Raw genomic sequence first — 18,741 nt, forward strand, 5'->3', positions numbered from 1 at the left:
CCATGGGCGTAGCCAGGATTTTTTTGTCGGGGTAGGGGTATTTTTTTTATCCTCCCTCACCATATATATTTAGGTTTCTGAACCAAAATTTTTTAATAGCAGGATAATGCACTGTAGATACCTAAGAACAAGATTTTTTGTCTTAAATACCAGAAATATTATATTAGTGTTTGGCGCCAGGGCTCCGCCATATATATATATATATATATATATATATATATATATATATATATATATATATATATATATATATATATATATATAGGCCTATATATATATATATATTATATATATATATATATATATATATATATATATATATATATATATATATAAATCGATCAATTTCTAGAATCTAGTAGTAGTAGTAGCTTATAACTATTTTTCATTCGCGGCTCAAACCAAGAATGCCTTCATATTTGTTTTAAAATGGCGTTTAGGGCCTAGGTCTAGATCTACATGTTCTTTAAAAAAAAACAACAGTTTATTCAAATTAATAGATCTAGGATTTGTTTCGTCAAGATTTGCAATTTAATAAGTGGCGGGAATTTTTAACTTTTTCGTTGTAATGTCCAGTAATGTAGATCTAGATCTATATAGAGTATAGAGGTCTAGATCGATTATAGATCTAGATATAGACTAGTAGATCTAGGAATCTAGGTCTCAGTTTAGATTCTATTATCTGGGCATCTAAACTATTACTCTAGATTTTACGATATCTATATCTACTCTACTCAGTCACTAATCTGTCTAAACTTAAAACTAGACATATAGTCATAGTGACTAGATAGATCTAGATTATTCTAGATCTAGTTAGTCTAGTATCATACTCATAGTCATAGGGCGATAGGGTATTATAGTATAGTGACTAGATTCTAGAAAAAAATTGTTTAAAAAATGGTAATCACTTTTAATGAAAATAACAACACTATAGTATATACTAACTAGACTATCTCGTATAATGTAGAATATATTAGGTACTTTGATAAAAATTTCAAAATGATCACCTATTTAGCTAGTTAGATAGAACTTGAGAAATGCTTTCCAGTGATACCAATTTTATATTGCTGAGTTAGATCTAATTGTGAGGGAAGTTATTAAATTTTTAGTGGCCAAAAATTAGCCTCTTTGTAAAGCAAAAAAAAATCTGTGACCGAAACAACTGACAGTTGAACTTAAATTAACTGTATTATAAAAAGTCTTAAAGATATTATGGGGTTGAAACTTCACACTCTTTTACATTAACCAGTATTCTGTTAAAATAGATTTAAAAATAAGACCAAGAAATAAAATCTTTGAAAAAAAGTGAATTAATATATAAAAAAAATATATATATGTGATTTTGTCATCATATGAGCCAAAAAATCACAAATAAAACAAATCAGAGATCTGTAGTGTGTTTTATTTTTTTAAATTATAATTCTACTGTATTTAAATAGCTATTTATGTGCATCAGATAGATAATTCTTATAAATTATAAATGAAAATAGCACTGCGCAGAAAAATATTTCCTAAAATTTAATGATTATAAGTTTCATAAACTTCATAAAATAACAGTTTTAACCTTTTTGTAGAGCACTGGCAATTAATCATTTTAAAATGCCTTAATTTAAATGCTTTAAAAATTTGATTGTAAATGAAAAATTTCTTGCTTCGGACAATAAAATAAAAAAGAAACCTTGCGATTTTTTAGAAGTTATTAAAAGATTTTTTACTTGAATTTTTGTGCAATAATAGCTCATCATTTTAAAAATATAATGTACTCATTTATTAACTATTAATTTACATGTATATTAATAGAAAAAAACAACACACAGAAAAAAAAATTAATTATTAGTTCGCTGAGCTAAAAATATGAAAAAAAAATTGCAATATTTAGTATTATTTTTTAAAGTAATTAAACTTTTACTTTAAAATTTGCAGATTCTATTACAAAGTCATAATAAAGACACATTCCCTCTCCATAATCTAGCATTCAAACACTATAAAAGTTAATCTAAATGAAAAATTCCTATGTGTGCTTCTAAAAATAGCTCGTGATAGACAGAAATTGACTATTTCCAGTAAATCACAGTGTTGGTTGTTACTAAAAAAGATTTTAACCATCAACTTTGAAAATTAAAATCTAAAGATTGCGCCAAGCTACAAAGTTCAAACTTAGCACACAGATATATGTTAACATGATAAATTCAATAGAATTAGTGAGATTGTTGTAACCATAAACACTTTTATTTTATTTAAAAAAGAAAATTTTACCCTTTTTTGTCTTTGTTAATTTTAATATTAAATATCTTTAAAGTGCGCCAAGAGAATTTAATGAAATTTGAAATATACACATTTCATAATATGATAAATTATTGTAGCAAACAGCATTGTTGTAACTTTTATAGGAAAAAAGTTGTAAAAATGTCAACTTTTACATAAACTTTTGTTAAGAAAAATTTAACAGATTGGCTTCAAAAGCAAATAAAAATGATCTCTGATATCTTATGTTTACAAAAAGTAATCATAATTAGTCTTCAAATCAAATACAATATGTGCTAAAACTTTGATGGAAATGACCACCCCTAAAAAAAGGGTAAAATGTGCTGACACACTTTTCAGCCATTTTTTGGGAGAAAAAAAATGGATCTAGGTCAGTTTATCGAAGTACCTAAATATATAAATTATAAATTTAAAATATATCTAGAATCTATATATAGTTGTTTATTAAATTTAATTCGGACATTACATGAATTTGGACATTCGCTGTTTTTGTGGTCATTAAATAATTATTTTAATATTTATTATAAAACTAGCGCGCTGTATAATGTGCTAGTCCATTTTCCAATGGTTCTGACCCAATTTCCTTCCATAAAAAGTTAGCTGTCTTATTTTTATGTAAGAAAAACGAATTTCTAATTTGTTAGGTTGTTGTTTTTTCCTATGTTACCCTGAGCCCTGATGACTTTACCTCTTCCTAGGGTTAAGACTAGTCACTATAGTTTTTGAGTCTATACTAATGAGCCAGGCAATATTTACTCTGTTTTTGGAGCTAATTTATTTGATTCATAAGCCAAGTTGTTTGATTCCATTCAAAAAAAATTATTAGGGTGTCCGAATTAAATTACGATTTTTTCTTACCGAAATTTTTTTCGGACAGTCAGTTTTGGACATCACTGTTAATTATTAAATTTTTTTTTTTTTTTTTTTTTTTTTTATAGAGAATAAATGGGCAAATGTTTGGAGTGAGCTTGGTACATTGAATGAAGTTAAATGCTTAGTCTGTAAGGCTTAGATCTAGCTCTAGACTCTGCTAGACCTACTAGATATAGATCTAGATTTATAAAGAATCTAGAGAGAATATAGAGGATTCAGTTAGGCAAGAATGGCTATCCTAACCTGTACTATACTACAAAAGATCATCTGTATTAGAAATTTATTAAATTAATAAACAAAAAGCACAATAAATATTCAACACACATTGTTTAAATGTATTCACTCTGCAGCTAGCTGTCTGCTTACTTTTTGGTTTAGGTGTTTAATTTTTATATATATACTTTTTGTAAACTGCCTTAGTTTCTTTAAATTTTCTATATAGGTTTTCCTTCTGTTTACAAAGCTTCTTTAGTCTTTTATTAAACCAGCATTTATTTATTTTGTTTGATGTGTATTTAGTTGGTATATATATGATTTTCTATAATGCTTTTAAGATGGTTTTTAATGAAATTCCAGAGGTCATCGACTGGTTTAATGCAGCTTGGTGTAGTTGTGTTTGGTTACATTTATTCCAGAGTAAGAATGACAGTCCAGCGGCACATAATATACCACACGACAAAGCAACCACCCTATACTCTTTTATTATGTCTAGTCAAGATATATATGATACAGTCTACAGTGTTAAACAGTAAAGGGGGGGGGGGATATAATTTATGTTAAACAGTAGTGAGGGGCGAGATGATTATTATTAAAATTATTTGATCGGATAAACTGGCTTTTAGCAAAAAGTTATTTTAGTTGGGTGTCCGCAGACAACAGTTTGAGAACCACTGATCTAGATCTATGTGAATTTATAGCAATGTTTCTCAACCTTCAGCGAAAATATCATGCTAGTGCCCTTACTCTTCGACAGCTAGGGGCAGACGTCTACAGCTCATTATATATCCATCCAATTGAAAAATGCAGGTCAAATCAAGTAAAAAAAAAGTAAGGTGGGGATACTGGCCTCTTTGACAGCTATAGCTCTGGGTGAAGGCTTAAAGCCAAGCCTCGAGGTCCACTGCTCTTGCATCCTTAGATACATAATAATAGCATTTTTCTGTGTTCTGAGCTTCAGGAGTAAATTCTACTGGTGTCTTATAATGCCTTTTTATCATAGTAAAATGAGCACACATGTAAAAAAATGTTAAAACAAAAATGTGTGATGTGAGCCAATTTTAAAGTGTTTTCTTGAAATCATAGGACACTAATCATCATGGTTAAAAATAAAATCACAAGATAATTAAGTTTAATAAACAAGAAGGCAGCACTATTCAATATTATTTTGAGGGACATTCAAAGGGATAATTATTTCAAGATCATCTTCATGTTAAGATAATTGTCACTGACTTTTTTTTTGATACAAAAAAGTTGTCAATGTTAACAATGTATCATTAAGGAGAAATTCAATCATTCTGTTACAAGAAATTTGCAAAGAATCATGTTAGTTGAGACGTTTTAAAATGTCTTCAATTAGTTTGGAGATGACATTGTTCGAGCAGGAGGCACAGTGGCTGAGTTTGGGTTAAAGTTAGATATGTGAAAAAATTACAATTTATATAATACTTTTTTTTACCATTTGAAAAAGAAAGGATATGTGCATCTTTCCTCCTCCACCACCAATTTATCAAGACGTTGTGTGGCTTTTGGAGTTAGAGAAATGCTGGTCTAGACTTTATACTTCCATCATCATTTGTAATTCTTCAACACACGAGACCCTTGTTTAATGAGGTCAATACGTTGGCAGATGTCTATATATAGCTACAAGATCTAGATCTATATTATAATAATTATACCTGTAGCTAGAATGACTTTACTAATCTATATAAAAACTATATACCAAAAGGTATGAAAATACCTGTTATATTCTTAAAAATGAACTTTTTTTTCAGTCGAAAAAGAAAGGATTAAGCTTGGAAGAAAAACGTTCCAGAATGACAGAATTTTTCTATGAAAAGGTAAACAGTATAAAATGCTGAATATATTAAAATAAAGAAAATAAAAGTAGAGTGTGTAAATGGGTTTACCTGTTTAACCGACATTCATATCAAATTTAAAATACTGTGAAAACAGGATTACCTGATTTGTTAAAAGTTTTGTTCTTTAAGAGATAAATTTAGTGGTATATTATAGAAATTATTTTTAAGGCCCCCGGTTGTTGGAGGGACATTAAATATACACTATGGTCTCTTCCATGATCTAAGGCATATTTATGCCTAGATTGGTCAAACGGTTTTGATTTCCATTCAGGACATACTTACATACTCCTTACATTTCTACTTTATATGTTAGATATATATAAAACCACTTTAATTTCATCTGTCCCTTTGTCTCATGGTCATTTGGGGCACCACTTATGATCTCTTGACCATCTCTCTTTCCATTATATGTCTTTAAACATTATGATATTGATGTTCAAACAATAGTATGTATTGGCTGAAGATAGTAGAGATGATTAGAAAATACTTAATAGCAGAACCATGGTTCTTAAGTTACAGTCATAAAAAGAGACTGAATCATATTTTATTTATATTGTTAAGATCTCTGTTATTCTCACCTTGATAGGGATTAGAGATGGTTGGTTGTTGTGCTGGCCAATGATATGTGTTGCTACAGAAATAGGAATATTTTACACCATGAACTAACCTTACTGGCATTGCAAAACTTGTATATAAACCAGATAATTCTTTTCACAACCTATTATTTATTCAGTTACTAAAAATAAATCAGAGGTAACAAGAATTTTTCCCACTCCTTATTCTTTTAGTTTTGACATCTAGTTGGAAAGTTTGCATGTTTCTTTTGTCACAGCTAGAATTTTTGCTGGGTAGACAATTCAAGGGAAAGAGAAAAAAAGTTTAAGATTGGATTGCTATCTGAAATATATCACTCATCACTCATTATGATGTTAGAAAAAAAAGAATTGACTTAAAATAACTATGAAGTTCCAAAATTAGGGAGAATTCTGACAATTTAAGAAACGCAAAAAAAAAAATGCAATCAAAAACATTTTAAGGTGATTGGACATTAAGTTGAGCCTTAAGTGCAAGCATTTATTACATTTCTAGAACACTAGGCAATAGTACAAATAATGTCTGCCCACAAATTTTTGACTATTTTTGTGATACTCAAGCTTTTAACAGATTTTAATGATAGTTGTTTGACCTAACAAGCTAGAAAGCCAATTTAATTGTCATCCTTGTTGCATAACGGAGCTAAGAATATGTGTCTGATTTCCGAAGTGTAACTACTACATTTGTTTGATTTATTTATTGCAAAATCTTCTTAAAATTTTTCAAATTGAAAAAAAAAAAATCCATGACTTTTCCCATAAACCCTATTGGTTAAAATTATAGCAATATATTTGTTACATTTTTCTTTTAGAAAGACTTTTTCCAGCTAAAAGATCTAGAAAAACTATGTCCAAAAGAGAAAGGCATTACGAGCATGTCAGTGAAAGAAGTTGTACAGAGTCTTGTTGATGATGGAATAGTAGATACTGACAAAATTGGTACATCCATCTATTTTTGGGCATTTCCTAGCAAGTCAAGTCAAAATGTAATTTTTTGATTCACCCATTTTCTATTTCCTAGCATTTCTTTTTTGTTTATTTCACAATTTATCAGTTTTAAAATTAATACTATCTTATCTATGTATTTCAATAGAACTTACTGCATTGCGATTGTTTTTGTTTTATGCTTATAACATCCTTCAAGCCTGTTTATTGTATTATCTTCTAGAAACAGTTGTTTACATGTTTGTACTGACTTGTTGTCTAGAGGAATCCTGAATTATCTAACTCCTGGTCTAAAATTACCATCCTTCCCCACTTTGCTTGAACAAAACTCCTTTCAACTAATACTTTGTATCTTTGATCAGAGAAAAAGAAAACTAGATGAGCTAGATGGAAAGCTGAAAGCATTGGCAGCCAAAAAAGAACAACTACTAGTAGCATTAGAAAAGGCCAAAATTGGCAAAGAGGATTCTGTAAGTTTAAAAAAAAAGCTGTACATATCTCACCTATGATAAACTTAATTTAAACTATTTGTAAGATATATCCCAATGAAATCCCAAGCTTTTCTCTATGTGATTATATAATAGATGATAGTTTCCTATTACATACATCTATCACTTGGACAGTTTACTGCTCTGGAGATTTACTTTCATGGGTTATCAACACATTGCTTTTAATAGGATGAACGAGTGGAGGTCATTGAAGAGCTCAACAAAAGGAAGGCAGAAAAGGCAGCACTAAATGCTGAGATTGAAAAATACAAAGATTCTGATCCAAGTGTTTTGGAAAAATATAAACAAGAAGCTGAACAAGCAAAAGAGGCAGCTAATAGATGGACAGGTAGTTTTGACTAATTGTTATTTTTTTTTAAACTTCTAAATAACTTATTAATTGATGTTTTCCTGCCCTAATTCTGTTTGGCATCCTTAGGAAGGAATTTGTAATGGTTTCTATGTGACATTACACAAATGTAAACATTCATTTTAGCGTTTTGACTTGGACTAGATCTGTGCCAAATGCCAATACTAGAACTAGTGGAAATAAGGAACAAGAACTTCTTAAAAGATAAAATTAATTTATTACCATTGGGATGACTAAAAACATTTAACAGCAATAATTTCACTACATTTTTTACTGAAAACTCTGCACCAATTTTCAGAAGTAAACTTATTACTGGGGTGCTTAATGTATTTGACATCTCTTAAATCCTCTCTTCTCACTTTCCTATAATCAGGCCAAACTTTGTTTCATTATGACTTTGCTATCAAGAGGAACAGGAAATCCCTTCCTCATGTTCTCTATGCCTCCCCAGACTTGTAGAATTTCAATTCAACTATATGCTGAAGCCACTTGCTCTTGACTTACATACATGTGCTTCCACATTGGATATACTAAGTTTTATAGAGAACTGACAGAACTGTTTACCATGTGGCTTTCAAAAGGAAACATTTGACCACACAAGCCTCAACTCTAACAAGAGTTTGATAATGATAAGTGTCATTATAAGAAGTAAAAAAAAAATTGACTTTCTTTTACACAGTATGTCGTCCTTCGGCCTGATAGAAACAAGTTGTCGTCACCCTTTCATTTGGAGGGGGGGGGCATAACGTTACAAATTTAAATATGAATTGGGATCAATAGAAAGCACATGCTCATGAACTACCAGATCAATAGACTATACATTTAAGTATCAAATTATATATATAATTATATTTATTTACTTATTAAAAATAAATATAGACATTAATTTAAAATATTTCTGTCATAATTTGGTTACATACGAAACATTTTTTTTTTTCATCCAGTCACTAATGATTTTAGTAATGAATTAAAAAAGTGGATTATCCTTATATTATATTGAGATAACATTTTAAAAATTTTTGATATTGTTACAGATAACATCTTCTCCACAAAATCTTGGATCAAGAACAAATTCTCCTTTGAAGAAAGTGTGCTAGACAAACAGTTTGGTATACCAGCTGACTTTGACTATGTTGAGTGATTCCTATATTTTACTATGAAGAGTTTAGATAGAATGTACTCCTTTGGTGAGTAAATGGTCTGAAAGTATTCTGTCATTTCTCATTCCTTGAATGAACTTTATTTTTTCTTTAAAATCTTCAGTCTTGTAAAGTTCATCTGTTCATGTGACCATTGATTTATGAAAATAATATGTCATGAATATTTGTTTTCACTCCACTATCAGTCTGGTATCAATTTAAGTTGGATGAACAGTACGACTTAAACCAATGATTTAGTAGCCCAGCATAAAAATACCATGTTGTATAAATATTTTTTGAATTTGTAAATATTAAATATTTATATAGACAAGAATATGAATTGATTGTTACCCTTGTTGCCAAGTTTGATGTTTTTATACTTATTTGTTTGCTGTTGATATGTACACATTTATTGTTATTAAATTTTTTCTTAAAAGAAAACTTTTGTCATTCATTTGGCTAAGAATTAAACACTAAGTAAAGAAAAATTTATTACAATGAGGTTTTTATTATATAAATTTAATGCAAGTTTCAGTATGTTAAATTTATACAATAGTTAGAAAGGCCTAATTTGATTGCCAAAATAGTTACACAAAAGAAATAATATTGAACAGAATTATTTTTTTTTAAAGAAAATATTTGTTGAACATTTAATTAAAATATATGCGTCAAACTGTAAAGAAATAAAGTGTTAAACTGTAGGTCTCCTATATTATAAGACACAGAAGAGTATACTATTTTATCTACAAATGTTTTGACATGAACATAAAGCTTGTTAGCAAATTAAATAAATATAAAAGTTGTTCTTAGAGTAAAGATATATAAATTAAGTTAAGTTCTGGTGTTCACAGAAATAAATCTTAAAAATTTTCACATAATTTCTTCGAGATAAATGTTTTCTAACCAGTGGGACGTGGTACTTTGATATTTTGATGAAAACCAGAAAAGCATAGGGCCATTTAAAAGACTGGAATGTTTTATGGTCTCCCATTTATTTATTTAAATAACTTATCAATATTGTTGCATAAAGCATTGAAATAAAATATATAAATTATTTATTTTGTTAAAAACACAGCATGTAAAGCAAAAAAGAAAAACATTTTAGAAACAAATTTGACAAAAGTCAGAAAGTGTGTATGGAGAGTAACAAAGTAGCTTTAAGAATTCTCATTAATGATAAAGTTAAAACTCCCCCATTAATCATAGCTCAAACCTAGACCAATCGTTATAGAAGGCCTGAATGCTAACCTGTGATGTCACAACCTGTGGGCAGTTTAGACCAATAGCTCGTTGCGATGTCACGGGTGGTGATGTCAGCAGTGTTGAGGCCTTCTCCAATGATTGGTCTTGCTCAAATTCAGAGCAATAAATTTTCTTAAAAATGAAATAAATAGCTTCTCTTACTGTAGCTATAAAAAAAAGGCTAATCATTATCATTATAACTATTGTTAGTATGGAAACAAGAATAAGGGACAAAGAAATCATAAATATATCATTAGGTATTTGATACAGGAATTATTGAATACCCTAAAGAAATAAATTGTTTTGAAAAAAAATACAATAATATATTTCTGTAAACATAAGACAAAGAAACTGGACATACTTTCAAATGCAGATAATTAATTAAGCATTGTAATAATGTTTTAAAACTTCATTAAATATCTTAATTGTTCTTTGATTACGAAAGAATATATCCACAGCAATTATGGCTTTAATATTAGTTTTCACACAAATTTTGACCAGATTGACTTAGAAATAGGCAGGTACTTAAATTTTAAGACATGTAAATCAGACAAACTATAATTGTAAAATGAATTTACACAGTGTGTACAATTTTGATGTGATCTTGTTTACTCTATACTTAGTGTCTCCAGCTTTACCATGTTCAGAATAGAGTTATGGTACTGAGAGTATTTGTTTAGATTGCAACTTGTTTGCTTTTTAAATTTTCATTGTGTAGGAATCACATCAGAGCCAATAATATATGATGTTACTAGTCTATTGGGAGATATCTTAATATATCAGGAACAACAAAAATAAAATATTTATTACATCTAGACTGGTTACATCAAACTAGCTTGTTAAATTTATATAAGAAAAAATCTGAACACAAAAGCAATGAATGAAAACAAACCAATGTAGTTTGTTAAATAGAGAAACATGACTCATAATCACATGCAAATGAACCTTTTGAAAGGAATATTTACTTCTGTCACAAAGCATGACAAGTACATCAACAAAATAATTCTGTGATAGGCTGATATCAGGGATAGGATAATCTTTGTAAGAAATATATCTTGAAATTAGGCAGCTTGGTAAAAAATGTGGGATTGAGAGAAAATTGAATAAAAATGGGCAGAAGTTGAAGTGAGAAAACTAATGGACCCATTGCCCTTTGCAATCTCCTATAATATAGTAAAAGAATTTCTTATCTTATATATTGCAGACGTTACTTCAAAAAAGAAGAATAAACCATATGCTTCATGCATCTAGTCATGCATGTTAATGTCATGAAGTAATGTCTGTATTATATAAGATAAGAAGATGACTCAAATTCTGCCAAGTCACTGGTTTGCCTAACTGGCTCAGACAACACATTCCATGCTCTAATAGCACTAGGGAAGAAAAAATGCCACCAGTCATCTTTGATGTCTAAGTGAAGCAAAGAGTTAAATCAGGTGATGGCTTGGGATTAGTCAAATCTTAGATTTCATAGTTTAGTTCAACTCTTAGTTTTAATTGACTTACAGAAACAAATATACATTTAAAAAAATGACCTTCACCTCTGCAATAAAGCAATCATTACAAATAAATGTCTAAGGTGCACAAGCAATACACAAAAGATATGAACACAAATCTATGCATAAATATATAGATAAATATATACCCATTATGACTTTATATGTTTAGCTTTCAGTAAGGACAAAATAAAATGACACTTAAGATTGAAATGTCACATCTGGAATACCACACACACACACACTTTATTTGGTGCCATAATGGTTGGAATTATATCAACAACAACAAAGAAAAGAGAACCTTTGTTTTGTACAGAACAATTTTCAAGGAATAACAATTTTAAAATAGCAGAAATAACATTTTCACATTAGAGTAAAAAAAAAATGCATGTTATATTTTGAGGTAAATATTACAATAAAAATGTAGATACAACATCTGTAAATAAAATTGAAAATATATAACAACTTACCAAATACAACTTCTTTTAAAATTACAAAGTGTTATTTACTGGACGTTGTGCAAAATATCTTACAAAAAGAAGCACTTCTAAGGCACAGCCTAGTTTTTGTTTGGATAAATATCATCAATGGTTTCAAAACTAAATATATACATGAGATAACTTTTTTTTCTTTTTAAAGATTGCAAAGTTGAACTTTTTTTCAATTCATAAACAAACAAACAAAAATAATTTTCTATTGTAACATTTTATTTACAATGCTCATGGATGCTTACAAATAATTATAACTTTTAATGTGTTTACCATCTACTGAAATTTCATTAGTGTTTATAATTCATTAATTACTTTTTGAAAAGTCTCAAAAATAGCACAAATCTACACAGTTAGAGACACTTATTGCATTATGAAATCAGTTTTACTTTGAGAGCTGCTGTCATCTAGTCTTTCAATTCTGAACATTTCAAGACTGATCCCATAACAAATGATATAATGAGGCTCAACTATGTAGACAAAATATCAAGGCTGTCTTACAATGATAAGATACAGAATGAAATGCATAGAGAATGTTTGTCCATAGCTGTTCTGTCTTTAAGTGCTTGTCTGATTGGAGTAGATCCTGGCCTCAGCAACTCTCTCTGGCAAGTTCCTTAGCATTCCCCCTTCGCTGACAGGTAATGTGATTTCCTCCATCGTTCTCTCTAATGATGACCTTGACTGATCACTGCCAGCATGGCTGTGACTGCGAGAGATGGCGTGGTTCACAGTGAAGTTCATATCAACATTGTCAGTCACAAGGGTGACCTCAGGTTTGCCTCGAAGTGATCCACGCAGTGCAGCTAGTTCAGCTTCATCCTAAACAAGTTACAAGAAGTTAGACCACACTGCTTCATTAATTTTTGACTGATTATATTATAATTAACAGATACACCTTGTGTTATGACATGGGCGTAGCCAGAATTTTTTTTCGGGGAGGGTTTTTGGGGGGGATTCCCCCCTGACCCCCCCCCCCCCCGGCGGAAAAAAATTGTATATATATATATATATATGTACATAATTAATCTTTATTACATTCTGACCCTTTCGGAAGACGTTTATTGTAGACTCCCCGCCCTTGCTAGCAAGGAGGTCTGGGGGAGTTCGCGAAGCCCCGCCGCCGAGCACTATTTCTGGTATTGAAAGCCAACAAAATGCATATTCTGAGGTATCTACAGTGCATTATCTTGCTATTAAAAAGTTTTATTTCAAAAACCTAATGTGCTATTCTTACTGACTTAGACCCTCTCGCGCCGATCGGCGCATTTTCCGGCAAGCTGTTTCCGCAATTCTTATTTTGCGTAATTCATTTTGTGTGAGAACCTCATGCGACGCTCTGTCACAACCTTACTAAGGATTCGACTCCCAGTTCGGCATATGATTTTTTTGATTTAGACCCGATCTCTATGACTGACTCCTAAAATCTGTCTTAGTCATCTTTGTTGAGACACATTTAATGATTTTCAATTTTGGCAGAAGACTATTCACACTTTATTAATGGAGCCCAAGCCACTGGTAGAAATTTGTAACCTTTCTTGACTACGCTCTTGGAATTACATGCCTGTATTTCGCTTTAGATTTTATATCGAAAAGGAAAGTTTTTTCGTCAAATCATCTGTTGAGGGGTTTTAAACTAAGAAATCTCTGGAGTTTTTTTGTTTTGTTTTTAATTCAAAACCCCATTTAGCTACGATCATAGAATTTGGTGACTGTAGTTTGCTTTAAAATAATATTGAAGAGAGAGGTTTTCAACTCTAAACGCTCTGTAGGGGAATTTTAAACTCAAAACCATCTGGAGGGGTTTTAAACTTTAAAGAAAAAGCCATCTGGAGAAGGGGGATTTAAACTCAAAACCCCTTTGGCGACGCTCATAGATTTTATAGTGTGTAATTTGCTTTTTTTTTATATTGAAGAGGTACTTTTTAGCTTCAAACCCTAACTGGAGGGGAGGGGGGTTTAAACTTAAAACCCCTTTGGCTACGCTCAGAGAATTTTGAGTTTTTTTTTTTTGAGCTTTTTTTACATTGAAGATGGGGTTTATCGTAAATTTTGGAGGGGGTTTTAAAATCAAAATCTTCCTCAACTGTGCTGTTGGAATTTGGGGATTCTTGTTTGCATTTTTTTTGTTTTGTTTTATACAAGAGGGGGATTTAACTGCAAAAACACTCTGGTAGGGGATTTAAAATTCAAAACCCCCTGCAGGGGGTTTTAAACTCAAAGCCCCCTGGTAGAGGGATTTGTATCTCAAAACCCCCTGATAGGTGTTTTTTTAAATCTCAAAACCCCCTGGTAGGAGGATTTAAACTCAAAACCCTCTGGTAGAGGGTTTTAACTCAAAACTGCCTCGGCTGTGCTGTGGTAAGTGATGATTTAGTATTAAAATCTCACCTAAAATAAACAAAATGAAAGCAAAAATCAGTCACATAATTCCGTTCCCCCCCCCCCCCCTTAACTGGGATTTCATTTCGGGGGGGGGGGGGGGGGGGGTTGAACCCCAAGACCCCCCCCCCCCTGGCTACGCCCATGTGTTATGAGCAGATGAGACTCTTAATCATACACCAATAGACTCATCTATAATAGATTATGAAGACTTTTAATCTTGATTAACAAACAATAATATGTCAATTACAACTTCATTTATAGTACTCCATTTTTAGATTCCCCTCTCTCCCTATCTTCCTCTTTCAACACACATTTGCACCATTCCAAATTCACACTATGCTGCGCACGTAACACTTTGAAACAATAATGTTTTATCACTCTTGTACATAATAATTATTAGTTTCAAATTGATGAAACTGCAAGTGTAGCCAGTGTTGTGGATACACAGTTCTCTCCGCTCCTACATTGTGATCAATTTGAAACCATCCATTAGTGAATCAGTTTATATATGCTTAAGAGCATTAAGCAAAAGAATAATTAAATTCATTAATCTGAGCATTAAAAATAAAAATAAACTTAATAGAATCCTAAATGCTGCTGGCAAAATCATTGGCAAAAAACAAACCCCATTTGGGCAGTTGTTTGAGACAAACATCTATAAAAAAGCTAACAAGATCCTCGAAATGAAGAATCACCCTTTGTGTCAGGATTTTGTGATTTTACCATCACAAAAGAGATACAAGACACCGATAGCAAAGACAAACAGACACAAACACTCTTTTGTTCCCCTGGCAATCAAATCATTAAATAAGAACAATCTGGTATAAACTTTGTCACATGTAAATTATGAGTGAGTCTGGTGTGAATGTACTCTTTGGTTTCTTATAGTTATAATGTTTTTTGTTTGGTGTAATGCACAAATTGTAAGACAAATTTCCTTACGGATAATAAAGATTATTATTATTATTATTATTATTGACTCACAGTGAACTATCTGTAAAGGAATTAATGAAATATTTGTTTGATTCAAGAAGTTTAAGGAAGTTACTCATTTCCCCTCTCCCTAAATTTTATAATTAAAGCTCTACAATGATAGTGCTTGTAGAATTATACTAAAAGTTTCATTTTTCATTACAACTATTAGTAGGCAATTTTATTTTCCTAATTTGTGAGAAATCAAATGTTTGTAGAATGGGGACTAATCATCCTGAGGCAGGATAAATAAGGAGGCCAAAGTAAGGGACTAGAATCTAATTGTAATAAAAAGTCTACAGAATAAGTTAGGACATGTTTTTCTAACTTCCGAATGGTCTTATGGCAAAAATCTTAAGTTTTGCCCACTTAAGTTTACATTTTTGTTTAAACATTTTTCATGTTACTAATAATAAATGTTACCTTGATGTCCATTTGTGCTTGTAAAGTCATGTATCCTCTAGATTTGACAGGCATTGTGTTGTAAGTAGAGGCAAAACCTCTTTCATCTGTTTCACATAAGAATAAATAATAGACTCAATTAACTAACAAGCAAAATCTTAAAAAAACAAAACAAAGCTTGTCAAAGAGAAAGAGCTCTGCACTTTCAACAATATCTCTTAAAAATGTATAAGTTATTTCCCTCACACAATATGAAACAAAATAATTAATTACCAATAAATAATTTACTAATTGGTAAATTTTTAAAATTGATTCATGTTTTGTTAGGGAGAAATAATGTGTTCAATTATCTTTCTGACTGAAAGAAAAGCTTTATTGTTATTTTTTAAATGTTTATTATTACAACTCAGCTTATGGTAATAAATTCATATACAAATTTCATAAAAAAATTTAATCTGGATAAAGCTATTTGCCTATACACTTTCAATTGCTTTACTTCTGGCTACTTTTTAGCTTTCTTTGTGGCATTTCTTGTATAATTTTAGCCAAGGAATAATATTATAAAATTTGTTAGCCTTCAGGAGTCTACTCACCCATTGATGTGTTGCCAGTTAGGTAATGTTGGCTCTCTGCCAATTTTCTGGCCATGCTGTCTTTCTGAGCCCTGTCCAATGACTGAGTAGAAAATACTCCATTATGCTCTCCATAAGATGTGGATGTGGCAAAAGCAGACAAGCCTGACTGGAATCCACCTCCTTTCATCAGACCAATCTGATTGAACAAAGTATATAATCATTTTAAATAACAACATATAGTGCAAAATCACTAATCACTATATGACTCACTTTCCAGGCTCTCTGCAAACTGCACCACACAACACTACCAACTCAAAGAACTTGAGAACTTAGTGCTTCAAAGTAAAATGACACTTTAATGTCCAGTAAATCCCAGCTAATACTGTACAATTGGCAACACATTACAGTGACAGTACAACTTTTCTGTCATGGATATCTGAACCATCCTGTACAGTGGAACCTCAAGATACGAGTTTAATTCATTCCAGACCCGAGCTCATAAGTCAATCTACTCTATCTCCAACGAATTTTCCCCATATAAAATAAAGTAACTTAGAACTTAGTGCTTCAAAGTAAAGTAACACTTTAATGTCCAGTAAATCCCAGCTAATACTGTACAATTGGCAACACATTACAGTGACAGTACAACTGTTCTGTCATAGATATCTGAACCATCCTGTACAGTGGAACCTCGAGATACGAGTTTAATTCGTTCCAGACCCGAGCTCATAAGTCAATCTACTCTATCTCCAACGAATTTTCCCCATATAAAATAAAGTAAACCCAATTAATTGGTTCTAATACCCTATATAAGGTCTCAAAGTTATCTAAATGCTGAAAAGACATGTTTTGAATTAATAAATGTACATGAAACACGTATACATTAACAATAAAATAAATAATGAAATGAGAAATGCAGAAAAGAAATCAATAAAATGTATGTAAAGTAATGGTAAATGTACAGAATAGTATCTGGATGGCTGATGACTGCGGCTAACTGAGTGCGGATGAGGAGGAAGGAGCAAGGGGGTAGGGCTACGTAAACAACACTTCATTAACAGCATAAACAAAACAACACTGTATTGTTTTCAATGGATCTTCTTCGTATCATTTGACTTTGCACTTATGTTAACTTTCTTGGGACCCATGATGCACAAGAATAATTCTGATTAAAATCACTAAACCCGCTAGCTACAACACTCACACTACTGAGACGAGCCTTTGTTAAGCACTGTGATATGTGCAAATGGTCGAGATCATGGTGTACACACTCTGTTGTTTTTGTCCAAGTAGTGTCAGTACTTAACATCACATTAAAATTTTTGTTCTTTATTAAGTATTTCATGATTGTATTAGCTATAGCAGCTTAGAAGATTGTAAGCCTATACTGCAACTCTTTACCATTTAAATTAAAATAAAATAAAAAATACTCTTAAAGTATGGTATAATTAAACTTCAAATTTATATTAAATTAAACAAATATATGACTATGTTTGCCAAAGCTGGACAATGCTTGTAAGAAGTGGCGTCACTCTTATCCAGTGTCACTTGGTGTGGTTAGCTCAGGGTGTCACCCCTCCATCAACTTTCTTCAAATATGTTTCATTTAACACTATTGTTAGTTCTTTTTGTTGAACCAATATAGTGAGCTGATTACCCACTTTTATTGATTATTACTCAAATGCGAAATGAGTGTCAATTCTATTATAAAATCCTTCTGTTTAGGACATTTATTCAATTCTTATTGCAAATTTTACAATGAAATTGAATTAAAATTAGAAACAGACTTAACATCACCTGAACAGGTTTCCTTTGTTATACTTTGAGATAGAAATGGTATAACATTGTGCAATATCATTTCAACTTAAATTACCATCTAGATGTGTCTAGGCATATTTGGGCATATATCTAGAGATTTTATTATTATTATCTTTTCCGATGTGTCTGCTTTTGCAAAAATATAATTTTTTCAAATTGGGTGTCACCCCCAAAAGGGTGTCACCCAGTGTGAACTGTTCCCCTCGCACCCCCTTGTGATGCCACTGCTTGTAAGACAAATTAATAAAGCCATTTCTATCAAGTAGAAAGAAACATATAAATACATTTCTTTCTTTTTTTTATTTTATTTATTAACAAGGTAATTATTTGATTATTAATTAATGTTTAATTTTTTTTTTGAAAGTTATGTTCAGTAATACAAATTTAAACCAAAAGACAGTTTCTGCTTGAGATTTATATCTTAAATACATTATCCCCTTACAAAAGAGATTATTGCGAAAACAAAATACCTGAGATCCATGTTCTGAAACTGAGCTCATGTTGCTATGCATGGTTGCACCTGAAGAAAAAGAAACAATCATTTATACACATTTAATATTTGCTTGTATTCAGCATACTATTTAGGCATGGTGGATAAAACATTGCCCCCAA

At 30.9% G+C, this 18,741-nt stretch overlaps 2 protein-coding genes across 4 annotated transcripts in view; one reads left to right on the forward strand and one right to left on the reverse strand.

Moving 5' to 3' along the window:
* The first annotated feature begins 571 nt into the window (after window positions 1-571).
* Window positions 572-9,176, forward strand: LOC106072755 (meiotic nuclear division protein 1 homolog). 3 transcript variants are annotated; one of them, XM_056005931.1, is made up of 6 exons: window positions 572-900; window positions 5,130-5,195; window positions 6,622-6,795; window positions 7,117-7,224; window positions 7,432-7,591; window positions 8,647-9,176. In XM_056005931.1, the coding sequence occupies exons 1-6, from the start codon at window positions 898-900 to the stop codon at window positions 8,751-8,753; spliced, it is 618 nt and encodes a 205-aa protein (XP_055861906.1). In that variant the 5' UTR covers window positions 572-897; the 3' UTR covers window positions 8,754-9,176. The 3 variants fall into 3 exon arrangements, with proteins under 3 accessions (XP_055861906.1, XP_055861908.1, XP_055861907.1); XM_056005933.1 differs by lacking the exon at window positions 572-900 and adding an exon at window positions 2,862-2,880 and having other exon boundaries at window positions 8,647-9,175; XM_056005932.1 differs by lacking the exon at window positions 572-900 and adding an exon at window positions 3,497-3,516 and having other exon boundaries at window positions 8,647-9,175.
* A 2,086-nt stretch (window positions 9,177-11,262) lies between these two features.
* LOC106072757 (uncharacterized) overlaps window positions 11,263-18,741 on the reverse strand; it is a 49,886-nt gene continuing 42,407 nt past the window's right edge. The window contains exons 13-16 of the mRNA XM_056005930.1: window positions 18,600-18,649; window positions 16,330-16,507; window positions 15,758-15,843; window positions 11,263-12,799 (exon numbers count right to left, since the gene is read on the reverse strand). Of these exons, the coding sequence (XP_055861905.1) occupies window positions 12,536-12,799; window positions 15,758-15,843; window positions 16,330-16,507; window positions 18,600-18,649 (578 nt within the window). The 3' untranslated portion in view covers window positions 11,263-12,535. The remainder of the gene's footprint in view (window positions 12,800-15,757; window positions 15,844-16,329; window positions 16,508-18,599; window positions 18,650-18,741) is intronic.

This window comes from Biomphalaria glabrata, chromosome 12 (assembly GCF_947242115.1).
Source record: "Biomphalaria glabrata chromosome 12, xgBioGlab47.1, whole genome shotgun sequence".
Classification (NCBI taxonomy): domain Eukaryota; kingdom Metazoa; phylum Mollusca; class Gastropoda; family Planorbidae; genus Biomphalaria; species Biomphalaria glabrata.